Here is a 14,586-nt window from a genome sequence, read left to right as displayed (position 1 = left end):
AGACATATAAGTCCTTTGAGTCTTTCTGGTAAACTCCAGGATGATTAACTGTCCTGGAACACTGTTATGGGGTCTGTGCCAGCGAAGAGAGACATGAATGACACCCCTGTTCAGCAGCAGGAGTGGTACAGTCCGGTTTGGTCTCAGTGCTTTGGGAAGACCCGGACCTTGCTGGAGCGGCCTCATCAGGCCCGGGAATAGGGGTGGCACGGGATCAGGGTTAGAGAGAGATTAACCACATGGAGGCCTATAAAGCTTCAGTGTAATCCGCACACTGGAGACAAATTCAGAGCAAACAACTAGTCTACAAGCAGCGTTAACTCACAGTGTTTTGGACCAGACGACCCTCAACAACAACAAGAGATTTGTCATATTTTGGATTTATTTCTGGATTCTTATATATTGGGAGGACTGCTTACAAGTGTACATCTTTCACCTGCGACTTCAGAGTAGTCCACCACCTCATCAGCAACACATAGGTGCAAAAAAGGGGGAAATCATGAAGAAGGGAAAGGTATGTCTTTTACTTTCCTGCCTCATAGTAACAACACAGATGGAGTACTATATCATATTGTGATTGGTCCATGAAGAATCATGACATTTCAGTGTGATTTAATGAACTTGTTCGTTTTAGAAACTGTAATAGACACCTATTACAATTTTCTCCAAAAAGGTTGTGCATTTGAGTTAGGATTGTAGAGCTATGACTGTCTCTGATCTCTGTTCATCACAACATGATGGAAGACACATTCATCAACTAAATTATGACATCAGTATAAAAGACTTGATGTTTTTGTTTGTTTGTTTTTTAATGTGTGTGACCGAGCTCACTAATGAACATCATTTTCCTCCGTGCTTCAACAACAGTTTTATCTGTACTGGTTATAAAAAGATGGAGGCTCATCACATCCATCCTAATCCTTTGAACTAATCAAACATGGAGGCTGCTCTGTAGACAGTTTTATTATGGAATGCTGTTTGTGGCGTCATCGTCATTATAGTTTTGTCATTTTCATTAGTTCAAGATTTATAGTTTATTTAAATTTCTATTCTTTTTTAAAAAGAATTTCAGTAAGATTCCAGCATTGTGTTAACTTGTTTCAGTTTAGTTATTATTTGAACACATTTCTTCCTGAAAGCAGCTGACACACAGCCCTGTTGACATCCCAGTTTCAGTGCCATTTTGAATGAACTGAAAGATTTGCTTAGTGAAGAAACCGATTTTTGAGTCTCTTTTCTCAGCTCGTCAAATACTAACGATTTGGGATTGTAGGTCATCATCTCAATGTGTCAGTATTTAGTGAGTTCTTAATTACACCCAAAAATGAACTGTGTTATAAAGTGGACCTTTAAACTAAAGACGTTTAGTGCATACATATATATTTCATTCATTTCAGTTTGTTTCTGTGTTTTTTTAAGTCCATTTATCAGTTTAGGTTCAGTTAAACATAGCAACCTTGGTCTGCAGGCAGCGTTAACATTAAAATCGAATGTGTCATCGACTCTGCACAGCTAAAGAACAGATGAACATAAAATTAAGACAGTTCTGGTTAATGTGTGTGGGAGTAAATGTGTTTTTATCGAAAGACTGCGCAGCTTTGCTTTGAATGGAGCTGATTGCACCTTGCAATGGCCCAACTAACCAAATATGCAATCCCAGCAGGTGACCGATGACAACGAGCCCCCCACTTATCAGGAGGCGACTGCAAGTAAGAAAGTATCTCCTTGTGGTCTGACATATTCCCTAATAGCAAACACTATATGCCTGTTTGATTCAGATTAACAGGTGAAAAAGAACAAGACTGACATCACATAGACATTTTTTTTTATGATGCTTCTTTGCAAATTGTAATCCTAATGATCAATCTTAATAATACCACACTTAGTTCATGTTTAAACATTGTCCTCCTGTCTCCTCTCTCCACAGCCTATGGCGACATGGAGGCCCAGTTCGCCTGGGACGACAAGACCATCAGGCAGACCTTCATCAGGAAGGTACGCATGTGAAATGAGAAACAAGTGACACCCTTACAAAAACATCCTGAGACCATCTAGCTCTGACCCAGTGTGTGTCCCCCCACAGGTCTACGCCATCCTCATGGTTCAGCTGCTCGTGACAGTCGGCATTGTGGCCCTCTTCTCATTTTGGTAACTGCTCTCGCGCTCGTCTGCATCGCTCTGTAACCACTCAGATTAAAGCACGAATCAAATCCATCTCATTTCTGTCTCCACAGTGCACCTGTGAGGTTTTTTATTCAGACTCATCCAGGCCTGTACATGGCATCTTAGTAAGTGGAAACACATCATAACACATCATATCACCCTTTTCTGTTATTCATCAAGTTTTGTCTCATCATTTTCCTCTTTTTTTTTTTTTTTTTTTTTTTGACAGCCTCATGTTCTTTGCCACCTACATCGCGCTGTCCTGCTGTGGAGACCTGAGGTAACCCTTCTTTGCACTCAACGCAATTAATCATTAAAGGAGACTTACAATCTTTTTTCCCCCCTGTCCTTCAGATTTTTGTATTTGTTTCTGTGCATGTAAAAGTTCCTCAAAGTCAAAAAGGTCAAAGTCCGCAACCAATAGAAGCTCCTCTTTCCCAGCAGAGAACTCTGCTCCTGAAACACCTTGCCAATAGTCCCGCCTTTAATTCAATGACACGTGTCACGGAGTCACACATTTGCATAACTTGTGCCTAATGGCTAGTTTGGCACCCAAGAATTGATTTAGCAAAGCTGTTCAGTTGTTGTTAGCGGTGCTGGGTCAGGCATGTGTGAGCTGACCAATCAGAGCTGATTGGGTATTCGGGAGGGAGGGCCTTAAAGAGACAGGAGCTAAAACAGAGCGTTTCAGACAGAGGAGGAAAACATTGGTGCAACACTGGACAGTAACAGGGCAGGAACCTGAATATTCTCATAATATGTCTCCTTTAAATCACATTCATGGTGCTGTGTAGATATACATTTGTTGATGAAGTGGAATTTCCCTTTTTTTTAAACGTCACCAGGAGGCAGTTTCCTTGGAACATCATTCTGTTGGTCCTCTTTGTGAGTACTCTTCACCGTGACGACATGACGCACAATACAGTAAAATGCAACCTGCTCTCACACATCGAGCATCACTGTGGTAACATTTCTCTACTTTTCCCCCTCAGACGTTGAGCATGGCCTTCATGATGGGATTTGTGTCAAGGTAAATATACACTGTAATGCAGTCATTCTGGTTGACACACTGATTTCAAGTAATGTGAGCATTAGGAGTAAAAGACTGCCTTCTCTTCGCCCCAGCTTTTACAACACCAAATCAGTGGTCCTGTGCTTGGGAATCACGGCTCTGGTGTGTCTCTCCGTCACCATCTTCAGCTTCCAGAGCAAGGTGAGATGAGCCGCCTCATCCGCTTTCAAACCACCAAATTAAACATACGCCTTTGGTTTAATTAATTTGATCAAAACGTCTTCCCCTCCTGTCGCAGATTGACGTCACGTCCTGTCAGGGTGTCCTGTTTTCTCTGTGCATGGTCATGCTTCTCTGTGCCATCACTCTCTCCATCGTTGTCCCTTTCGGATATGTAAGTTCACCCCCCGCCCCCCGCCATCTGCTCAAACACACCTTACTAGGAAGAGTCCAAAATAGCTGAGATTAATGATGAGTTAAACAACAGTTGCAGGTTAAAGCCTCAGGTGCTGTCGGCTGTATATTTGGGTGTGTGAGAAGGGATTAGCCTCCCAGATAATCGAGCAAAGCCCTGCGCTGTCTTTCTTCAATTAGCATGCTGCTATCCTTCTTAACTGTGTTTTGTAACGTTGTTGTTTTTTTTCCCCCTCACACTACAGGTCCCCTGGTTACATGCTCTCTATGCTGTGGGAGCATCCATCCTCTTTACTCTGGTGAGAATCAAACATTTTGGAAACATCACTATTTCTCAGCCGAAGGTTGTTTTTTTTTTGTTTTTTTTCTTTTACTCATGTGCTCTCCTTGGTCTCTCCTCATGTCTCTCTTTCCGACCCAGTTCTTGGCATTTGACACTCAGTTGCTGTTGGGGAACAAGCGCTACAGTATAAGTCCAGAGGAATATGTTTTTGCCACCCTGAGCCTCTACCTGGACATCATCTACCTGTTCAGCTTCCTGCTACAGATCTTGGGAGGAGGCCGGGATTAAAGCACTACTTCTAGCGACACTGTTTGTACTCCTGACAAACTCAGCTTGAAGTTATGACCCTCATGAACACGTGTAGTACCAACTGGGCAGGATGTACTCTACAGATAGCAACATCGCCATTGAAAATCTATTTATAGCCAAAAGAAACATGGCAGTAATGTTACATAACTTACTAGCACTCAAAGTACATTGTGTTTAGAGTGCATGGAGGAATTAATATTTATCTTGAAGAAAACTTGTTTTTAATCCTCTTTGGAATATGAGGTAGAGATGCACTTCAGCCTCTTGTTGCTGAATTGAGTGTTACGACAATCACTTTGACAAACGATCCTGACCAAAAACAACTTACACCTGCCAAAAAAAATTTTTTTCATCCATTTTCAGAGACGAAAGACAAGTAGCTTTTTTACCTGTTTGCACAGATTTATTTTTTTCACCTGTAAAAGTTTTATTCCACCTGTTACACACAGATGACAAAAGAAAGGATTTAAAGTATATAAAAAGATTATCACAGCAAAACCATGTTTCACCAGTTCTAGAGTCATAAACAAAAGAAGGAAACAATTCAGATCAGACTGGATCACCAATAAAGGGCTCAGGTCTTTCATACTACTGTGAACCCACCATCCACCAGTGTGTGTTTAAAGAGTCATCTGTAAAAAAAAAAAAAAAAAGGAAAAAAAAGAGGCAAAATTCAGTTTCCTCTGCACTGTTACTGTTTTTATCTCTTATTGAGCCAAAAAGAGAAGTAAGCACTTTTCATGTTCAGCTTTAATAATTCACTGTCTCACAAGCTATGTAAAGTAGACGCAGTTTGATTTATACTTGTTTTTAAGGCACATTGTCATAAACAAGTAAAATGTTCTGCTGTATGTGTGTGAGTTGTTTTCATACTGAGAGCTCAGTTGGAGCAGGGATGTTGTTTGGGGGGCGAAATACTGTCTGAGTGGAGCCTGAACCAGAGGAGTTCAGCCACCATCAAGTCTTCACCAACCACAAAGTGAAAGAATACATAATCTACTTTAACCACACACTATTATTTTTAGAGTGTTTAGAGATCAGTTGCAATTTCTATTGTAACTTTAATGTGGCCTTTGGGATGTGATAGATAATTATTATCATTATTATTTTAATAATAATAATAATTATTAGAAATGTTTAAACTATGTAGTGAATATAACGGTGGCATTCTAACATTATTCGAATAAAACCAATACATTAAAAGTCATGTCTTTGTCATGTGGAATTATTATATTATTATTAGATCAGTCTATTCCAGGCAGCTGCAGATTTCCATTCAATAAGTCACCTTACAACCATCGTTGACGCTGATGAATGGACGTGCTGTGCAGTGGGCTTTCTCTCTTTTCATCATATGGAAAGCTCTTACTGGAAACAGTGCATCACTTATTCAGTGGAAAAGCTTCCCACTCCAACTCCTGGCCATGTTGTGGTTGAAATTTCAATTTCAAAAGAAAATAGCCTGATGAGTTAGGCTGTGAATAAAAGAAAATGACTGGCTACAAAATGTCAATATGCAGAGACATGTGTGCAGGGAAGGGTAGATACTGTCGCCATAAGATGGTACCGTGTAATATACTCACTCAAGTACAATATTTAAGTAAAATCATTTGAGGTACTTTACATGAGTATTTACTTATATCACTACAATGTCACTATATTTGAATAGTTCTTACTTTGCAGATTCGTGCTGCACCAGAGCCAAAAATAAATCATTAGACTTGATTCTGACACTCAGAAAAATGCAAAGTATCAGATCTGATAATAAGTAAACCCATAGTATACAGTATATACATGCATACATGTAAATATATTTATAAGTGACTTTTGTTTTTTCTTTTGATTAAATCAGATTTATTTTATAATAACCTTAATTCATAAATGGTAAATTTATAGTTAATTAAACTTAAGTTAATAGTTATTTCAGTGTTCATGAACAAATACATATTAACAAATACATATTAACAATACATTATAAACCATGTATTAATCAAAGGTTTACAAACATTAGTTGCAACCTTATAACAGTCATTCAGTCAATTCAATGGTCATTGAATTACACAGTATTTATAAACCATTTACAAATTATGATAAACATTACTAGCTTCTGAACAACTGGCATTTAAAAGCATTTAATTGTTTAAAAGTGAAATAACTTTAAGTTTAATTAACTATAAATGTGACATTTAAAATGGTTATTATTATTAAGTGTTGTCACTTAACATTTACTTCTGTTGATACAGACGTCACACATTACTGCAGATAAATATCAAACTGTTCTGTCTGGTACCACTTTGTCTTGTAAGGAGAGACTGAAGATTGACTGTAAATAAAAAGATATAAAAACATAAAGTGTATAATCAATTTGAAGTCTTTTTTCAGGGCTTTGAGGAGTCAGGGGGCGGTGAAGAGGATTAAAAAAAATAGACAAACAAGAAGGTGAAAATTCAGCTTTTACCCCTTTCAGCATCAAAAATGGAGGCAACTTATGACGACATCCACCAGTACAGCAATTATAAATACAGCTGAAGCAACAGCAGCAGGATGAAATGACCCATCTGCTGTCAATACTACACTCTAATAGTCACCTTAAGACTACAATAATAAAAAAAAAATAACACAGCTCACTCGATAATTGAAACAAGGCTTTTATTAAAAAAAAGAAAAACTGACATTTTCAAATTCAAAGAGAAAACCAAGAAAGAAGGAAAGTCTCATTTCAATCAATAAAAAAACACAAGTTACAGACAATTTAGCAACTCTGGCACAGGAAGACAAAAGTAGCCAAGTGGCTTTGCAAAATAACCAAATATCAAAACCTCTTTCCTCTAACAAAACTGTACAAAATGAGTTCTTGTATAAATAAGAAAACTGTTCACAAACAGGGAATGAGACGAGCCCGCTGGATTTTCAAAGTGTGAGTGTAAATCGGTACATACAGTGTGGAGCAACAGGACATGTCTTTGTTATTCAAAATATGTTCGGAAATATTAGTTTTAATAAAGTAAAATACAACTATCCAATAACAAAAACATTTTTAGCAAACTAAGTCTTTCGTCATTATTGAAAATCAAACATGTGAGGGGTACTCTGTGTCAACCAAATTAAGATATTCGAGAGGACATTTTGAAAATCCAGACCGCGCAACATCTAACCACCTGTTTGGAAATCCTGTTTTAGCAGCAAAACATTTTGAAGCTATGAAATAAGCCATCAAATCTACATCAGGATGGACAAAAAGAGCATTTTCGAATTGGTGTCAAATGAAAATAATAAGTGCAAGGAGATTTTTTTCTCTCCATCAAAGATTGTGTGCCGTCTTTTGGGCACACCTCTTTTGCGTTTCATAACATTTTAATGTAACTTAAGGCTCTATAATTTTCATGATGCTGAATTATTTGGAGCGTTGTGTGTTTCCTGTCATTTTATCTCCGCTGATGAGCAGACAAATAAAATAAATGAACACTGCATCGTAACAGGTGGTCATTTCATAGTTCCAAAATCCCGGTTTATGTATTAAAAGTGATGGCTAATACATGGAATATCATTTCTCTGAACATATAAACAATATCCATGACATTTTCCTTCATGGTGCACTGAATCTGAAAACTTGGTAGTCACTGTGTTATCTGGACAGGTTATAATTCATTAAAAAAAAAAAAAAAAAAAATTTCAAAAACGACAAAACACACAAGAAGAAGCAAACAAAACTGTGTAAGGAGGAAGTGGAAGGAGAAACAAAAAAAAGACTATTTACAAAATTAGCTCTCGTGTCTGAAAACGCTGACCATCATTAAGGTTCTGTGTTTCTCCTGGGTGTCGGCGCTCAAACACTCCATGATGCACACCGAGGGAAACTCATTTAAATTAAAAACCAGACCGTTTTGGCAGATGTTCACTTTGATCCGCGCACTGATGACAGATGCAGTGATGCCCAAAACATTCTCACAGAACCTTAAACCTACAAGTAGCAATATGTGAGAATCTTGGTTGAAATTTATCAACAGAATGTGAAGAAATAACTAGTTTTGACTTTCTGTGGCTACGCTGTCAAATCTGACAAAGCAACTTTATTTAATATCGACAAAACCAATTACCACACAATTACCAAGGAGAATAACAATTTGTTGTTCGAAGTATGTGGCTTGAACAATTTCAGTGTAATGGTCTACTTCACTTGGTAATTCTGACGAAATCAGTTTCCTGAAGTCTTTACAGTAAAGTCAACTTTGTAAAATTTACAGTGCATGTACTGAGGTTAGATTGCTGACCAGCTAGACTGCAAATCTTAAACAATGACCTCGCTTTAAAAAAGTCAAGACACCAATTACGTCAGAATTACCAGGTGAATTGGTAAAGTTTTAATAACTTAAAACTGTTAGTCAACTTTACTGGTTCATTTTAGGGGAACTGGTTTACTTGTTTTATTTTAAAGTAAAGTCACTTTGTCAGATTTTACAGTGTAGCTACATCCTGTCCAACATTCCTGTGACATGCCGCCATTTGAATGGCTAACTGAGCTAACTTGCTAACGGCAGCTGCAGATAGCAGCAGCTAGCAGTTACTCTGGTGATATGCTGCCCCCCTCTGGTCTCTTGTGGATTGACAGGTGGCCAGTTTTTACATACTGCACCTTTAAACTGTGGCCACAGTGTGAAATATTGTGTGCACATCACCAGCCATTATTGCGACCTCTTCTCTTTCTGAATCTACCGGAAACCAGAAGGCCAACAGAGGAAGTTTGTCTGTGACAGAGAGCTAAAAAAACCAAAAAAAAACAAGATGGGTGGCTACAACATCTTTGGTTGAGGAAACGAACAACAGAAAAACACAGCAAAAAGGTCGACGTGTGAAAAAAGTAAAAGGTGAGAACAGGATCGTCAAACTACGAGCCTGGAGACAGACGTTATCACACTGTGTTTTTCACTGGATTCCAACATGGATGGTCGAGGAGCAGCTCCCCGCGAAGACTACAGCTAACTACTCAAACAAGCCCAATGCCATTTTTTTTTCTGCAGTATATACAACTTAGTGTCAATCCTGCGAGAGCTCAGGCAGTTCATCCAGAGAGGAGACATTAAGGCTTCGCTAAAAAAAGGGTTTTTGCAGAATTTTTTCGGATCACTCACAAATTCATTCAGACTTGCTGTCTCACTAAAGGCTGTAAGAATCGTCTTTAATGGCACTTCCATGGTCTAGTGAGCAGTCCTTTGTAAAACCACGATTTCTATTATCTACATATCTACAGTTTTTGATGTCTGTATAAATTAAAAGGTCAACATATTTTGAATGTAGTGACGCGAGCTCCACTCGGTTCGTCGCGTGTATGAAGCCTCTGCTGCAGCATCAGTATGATTCTTTTGGATCAGCACTAAATGAAGACATTGTTTGGTTCTGAAAGGCTTTCCTACAGACAGGTCCGACACAATATGAGGACAGACGACGAAAAGAAGTTTGGAACGGAGACCTGTGTGAAAACAAAACGTGATGTGCACAAGATAAACAGCATCAAGAGAGAAAAAAAAAGGAAACAACTAACGTCTACTCTACTATAAAAAGCTAAACTCTACAGCTAAAATCAAAACTACTTCAAAGATAAATCCATCAAAAAATAAGGCAAATTAGCTCAAAAAGTTTTCAAGTGACAGACGAAAGAAAAAACAAACAGAAAAACATGAAACTTTCTACAAACTAAAACAAAAAAAAAAAATCACTGACAGAGAATCAAACTCAGGTGACAGCAGCAGCATCGAAAACAAAAAAAGACCTACAGCTCCCCTTCCTGTCAGACAAATTATTCTCAGGGATGGCGTTAGTCTTCTATTCGAATTCCCTCTTTTGCTTTTGCTCAACTACTTCTTAATTTAGTCACTGCATTGTTCTTTGTGCACTCTCAGTACTCTAACCGCTCAGATCCGAAGCACATTTCGCTTCCGCTCCTTCGACGGAGGATGAATTTTTAATGATACCTGAAGGTTCGCCACAACAAAACCGCTTAAAACCACTTCTCAAAGACACGGATGTAACGTGGAGTCACATTATAGCAACACAGGACGACTGCTAGCATGAAGAGGTATCATTCGGATGGTGAATCCAGGACTTGAAGTGAACCGAAAAGTCTAATAATTTACACGAGTCGAGCATCAGGGCTCGTCATTTACGCATGGGGTAAAGATCATCACTTTGTCTTTAAAGACTACAGTATTAAATAATTTCTTTTTCTATAAATGTATGTTTCGATTATCTAAAAACTCTAAAAAATAGAACTATAATTCAAATATAAATAGAAATAATTGATTGTCTTTTGTTCACCTATGGAATAATGGTTTAAAGTTTAAAAACAAGAATGAGTTTAACTAAACTATAAACAATGTTATCATCATCATCATCATCATCATCTGTGCGTGAAATAGAAATCTCTGCAGCAGTTACAGGAAGAAGAAGTAGCTTTAAACGGTTTGCCTCCCACGGTTACAATGACTCCACACATCAGACCAGCAAGTGTTGTTTTTGTTTTTGTGTGTGTGTGTTTTTTTTTTTTTTAAATCTGTACAAATTGTCGCCCACGCTGCTGCAGGTAGAATGTCAAACAACAGACATCAGGAAATAAAAAATAAAAGTTTGCATATTTTACAAAAAAAAAAATAAAAGACACATTGTGTTTCAACTCTTCCTTGAATCACCCTGAAACGTCCAGAATGCTTTTTCTTTTTTTCTTAAAATAAGAATTTGTTATATTACGTGCACAAAAATAATGCTCTGTGTCTTTTCCTCCTCTCATAATTTTTTTTCTGTTTTTTTCTTTTAAAACTTCTTGTTATGTTTCCTTTTTTTCAGTTATCAAAATAGATCAAAGCTTCTGTGAAGAAGATTCCCACCTTTGGTTGATCAACTCTTGAGGATGTGAGCAGGAAAGTCCAATAATGTGAGTGTTGTCCTTTTCTTTAAAAAAAAAAAACAAAAACAAAAACAGAAAACAAAAATATACAGACATACGTACACGCACGCACACACACACACGCACACACAAACAAGCACACACACATGTTCCTTTTGATATCCATGTTCAAGTCTGGGTGCTTTGTGATGGTATGGAGCACAGTTCTCTTCCAGCTGAATCCTGTTTGGTTGGATTCATCTCGTGCCCTCGGCCCCACCCTGCTGGGAGCTGGAGAACACACACACACACACAAATGCAGTGATGACACACTGAACCTGCTCAGCTTCATTGTTAAGATGCAATTAGAACTCAGCGGTCATTTTGCCTACTACAAATGCAGGGGTCACATCATTCTATAAAATTGTTGAATCACACAGTGTTGGGGTGTATTTACAAAGGCTGTTGCTAACAAGTGGCTCAGTGAGACCGCAGAAGTTGTCATGGACATTAAACATCCTCATGCCCAGCACGGAGACTCATCTATTCACCGGTCCGTCTTCACAGGCTGACTTCAGCTGCAAATTATTCTTACTCTGACTTTGCCCCTTTTAGATTGATCATTTTATAATAAAGTGTTATAGTATAGTGTTGTAGGGAGCTTAGTGATGGTGACATTGATGTCATGTGACCTCAGTGTGGTTCGTTTATAGCCTATAACGTTTTTTTACTTCTGCCATCTGCATTTATGCTTCCAAAAAGTGGAAAAGATTGTCTTGCTCAACAAAACACGTGTCAGTATCACAAACTTGTGTTTGTCAAAAAGACTATTTTCTGCAATAATCTAAAAATCCAGTGGAAAAATACCATTTGGTTTTGTGTCAGGGAGATCTGGGCGACACTAACTTCAAGGTTACCCCACAAGAATAGATCATCCTTGCAGCACTCTATTGCTCTAAATGCAATCCCTCACTGGTAATTGAAGGTGTTTTACAAGAAAGTAGCCATGACAGGCTCGACCCCTGAAGAGATAGTGTGACATTTTCATAGATTATTTGCTATCTGTCAGTTAGCTTAGCACAAAAGACTGGAAACAGGGGGAAACAGCTAGCGTGGCACTGGCCACAGGTAGAACCTCTAAATCTTATTTGTTTAATCTTAGAAATAGTTGTATTTTTTTTGGCACTTCCACTCTCTGCTGTCTGGCCTCATTGACTTCAGGAAGTCACTGCATCTTCTCATCTAATTCTTTAACTCAAATAAGTGTAACCGAACTGTAAAACTGTCCAACTCTTCCTTTAATGTTTGCAGTATGTCTGCATGTGCAATCAGGATTACATGACCAGGTTGTCCCGTTTTGATGCAGCAGTAATGTCGGCATGACCATGAAAGAAAAAAACAGTAGCTTTTCCAACTTGTAACTTTAATTAAATCAAAAGGTTTAGTTTAAAGTTACACTCTTTTGATCTTCCAGCACAACAGCACAGGGACGTCACATTAATAGTGTAAGTCTCATCTGTCTGAGTCCTCGAGCCCTAAATGGACCAGTGTTTACGATGAGTTGTTGAGTAAAACATGTCCAGGCTGTTTGATTTAAATATTATTATGAACCATTTCTACATGTCAGTCAAGCTGATCAAGACTTTGGAGCTTAACGACTAAATTAAAAAAAAAAAAAAACAGCCAATGCAGGAGGGAGCAGAGACACTCTCTCTGTCTTACCTTAGTTTCACTTGGTGTGTTGGTAAGAGTAGTTTGTGTGTTCTGCGGGAGTCTCCATTGCAACCTGTTGCTGTTGACCCCCGTTCTCCTGGAAAAAGAGGACATGTTCAAAGACCATGAATAGGAACACCAAGAAGAAACAGAAACATTTTCCCACTGCCCTCCCCACCAAGTCAAGATCAGTATCTTTGAGTGGATGAAGCAAAGAACAGTCAGATTTTTAACCCAAAACCAGTGCACACTACAGGACGTATTTACTAAGAGGCATGCTCAACATTTATCTTGCACTTCAATTTAAATGGTAATTCTGTGTTTATTTAAACCGGAGCCTTAATAAGGGTGTGTAAATGAATAATAGGTACAACATTTTCTGAGATTGAGAGCTGAGATTGTTTTTCTGTCCGACCACACAGTGGAAAGGATCCCTACAGAGACAGACCTTTTTGCTGAACAGCAAAATCACTTACTTGGTTAATTAAGAAACAACTATCACACCACTTCATTCAAAGCTACCAGACTCCACTGACAGAAACAGTCACTTTAGCTCACAGAACACAGGAGCTGCTGCCCCGAAAGATTAATTTGTTCGTGCCATCATATAACTTTTAAAGGGTTTGGTCAGATCTGAACTATCTCTTTAACTATACCTAAACCTATACTTTGCTTAAATTATGCAAATGGAGAAATGACTAGGCTTTTGCAAGTGTGGCTCTTGTCTACAAGGCATTTCAATATTAAGCAAAGAAATTGCAATTTATAACACGATTGAAGAGATTGTGATATTAGTATTTGGCCAGATCGCCCACCCTGACCTGTTATACATTTACATACCATACTATGCAAAATGCCAAAAACGGGGGGCCCAGTTCCAAGAAACGTCACAATGACCCTTTGAAGAGTAGCTGGAACTGGAAGTTCAACTCTACCTCCGTGCCCTTCTCTCTACTTCTGTCTCTCCTCTTGGACCTCCCACTTGATCTTATCTGTCGACTGTGCCCTCCCCATTCATAAACCTGACTCTTTTTTCCCTCATTCACTGTCTTGCTCATCCTGCAGGCTCCCACCACTGTCACTGAGCTCCACCTTCCAGTAAATGATTCAAGACTCCCCGCAGGCTCAGATGCCCCCACCCCCCGCAGAGCGCTTTGCCAGAATGTGTTTCAAACACTGTGTGCGCCAGAAGTCTTCGTGAAGTCGCTCTGACTCTCATTCACCAACAGCAAAAGCCCCTGAACTCTGAATAATGGAGGAGCTATTGTAGACCCATACTGTGTGTTTCACCAGCTTACTGTGCTGACAGAGGATTACATGGAGAAATATAAGTAGCGTAAATAATTACATTTATTAAGGAATAAAGTGTTGCTTTTAATTATTCAATGAGATGGTGAGGAAGACACTAAACCACAACGTAAATGTCTGCAGTGAAAAAAGATTTTTTGCATCTTTTTTTTTTTTTAGAGCACTCTAATGCTTCATATTACAGCAAAGTAACAAGCAAATTCAAATAATTCAAGAATAAAAAATGTAGACTGCTACTGCATCCCGACTTGGCTTCATCAGCTTATCAGGATTTAACTGTGCCAGTGAGAAAGATTTGATTAACATTTCATATCTTTCAGCTCCGAAACACGGCTCTCATGCGGTTGCCGCAGTTATTTTTTACTGAAAACTGTATTAACCAAACTTTTAGATTAGAACAGCTAAAACCTAAAAACCTCAAGGAATTTCTGTGACGTTACGACTAAAGATGCACTGACACCCAGAGAACTCACAGCGAGTCTGTCAGTCCTATCACGTTTCTGCTTC

General features: G+C 38.6%; 1 protein-coding gene and 1 long non-coding RNA gene across 4 annotated transcripts; one reads left to right on the top strand and one right to left on the bottom strand.

Annotated features, from left to right (window-relative positions):
* Positions 1–213: 213 nt before the first annotated feature.
* On the top strand, positions 214–4,166 carry faim2b (Fas apoptotic inhibitory molecule 2b). Of its 3 annotated transcripts, none has more exons than XM_037101605.1 (12): positions 214–514; positions 1,664–1,709; positions 1,928–1,995; positions 2,084–2,148; positions 2,235–2,288; positions 2,393–2,443; positions 3,009–3,048; positions 3,156–3,193; positions 3,289–3,376; positions 3,474–3,569; positions 3,835–3,888; positions 4,011–4,166. In XM_037101605.1, exons 1-12 carry the CDS (start codon positions 500–502, stop codon positions 4,158–4,160), a joined length of 765 nt encoding a protein of 254 aa, XP_036957500.1. In that variant the 5' UTR covers positions 214–499; the 3' UTR covers positions 4,161–4,166. The 3 variants fall into 3 exon arrangements, with proteins under 3 accessions (XP_036957500.1, XP_036957499.1, XP_036957501.1); XM_037101604.1 differs by having other exon boundaries at positions 1,661–1,709; XM_037101606.1 differs by lacking the exons at positions 2,235–2,288; positions 2,393–2,443 and having other exon boundaries at positions 1,661–1,709.
* A 2,650-nt stretch (positions 4,167–6,816) lies between these two features.
* Positions 6,817–12,870, bottom strand: LOC119021792. The gene is made up of 2 exons (XR_005075751.1): positions 12,781–12,870; positions 6,817–11,349 (listed from the first exon to the last, which is right to left on the bottom strand). It is a non-coding gene; the product is annotated as an uncharacterized LOC119021792 (long non-coding RNA).
* Positions 12,871–14,586: the final 1,716 nt, after the last annotated feature.

Source organism: Acanthopagrus latus, chromosome 6 (assembly GCF_904848185.1).
Source record: "Acanthopagrus latus isolate v.2019 chromosome 6, fAcaLat1.1, whole genome shotgun sequence".
Classification (NCBI taxonomy): domain Eukaryota; kingdom Metazoa; phylum Chordata; class Actinopteri; order Spariformes; family Sparidae; genus Acanthopagrus; species Acanthopagrus latus.
The sequence above is the reverse complement of the archived record's forward strand: the minus strand, read 5'-3'. Positions and strand labels throughout refer to the sequence as shown.

Coding starts and splice junctions, on each gene's coding strand:
- faim2b (XM_037101604.1), top strand. Junction 2,149..2,234: donor GTGGCCCTCTTCTCATTTTG/GTAACTGCTCTC, acceptor CTGTCTCCACAG/TGCACCTGTGAGGTTTTTTA. Junction 3,889..4,010: donor CATCCATCCTCTTTACTCTG/GTGAGAATCAAA, acceptor TTTCCGACCCAG/TTCTTGGCATTTGACACTCA.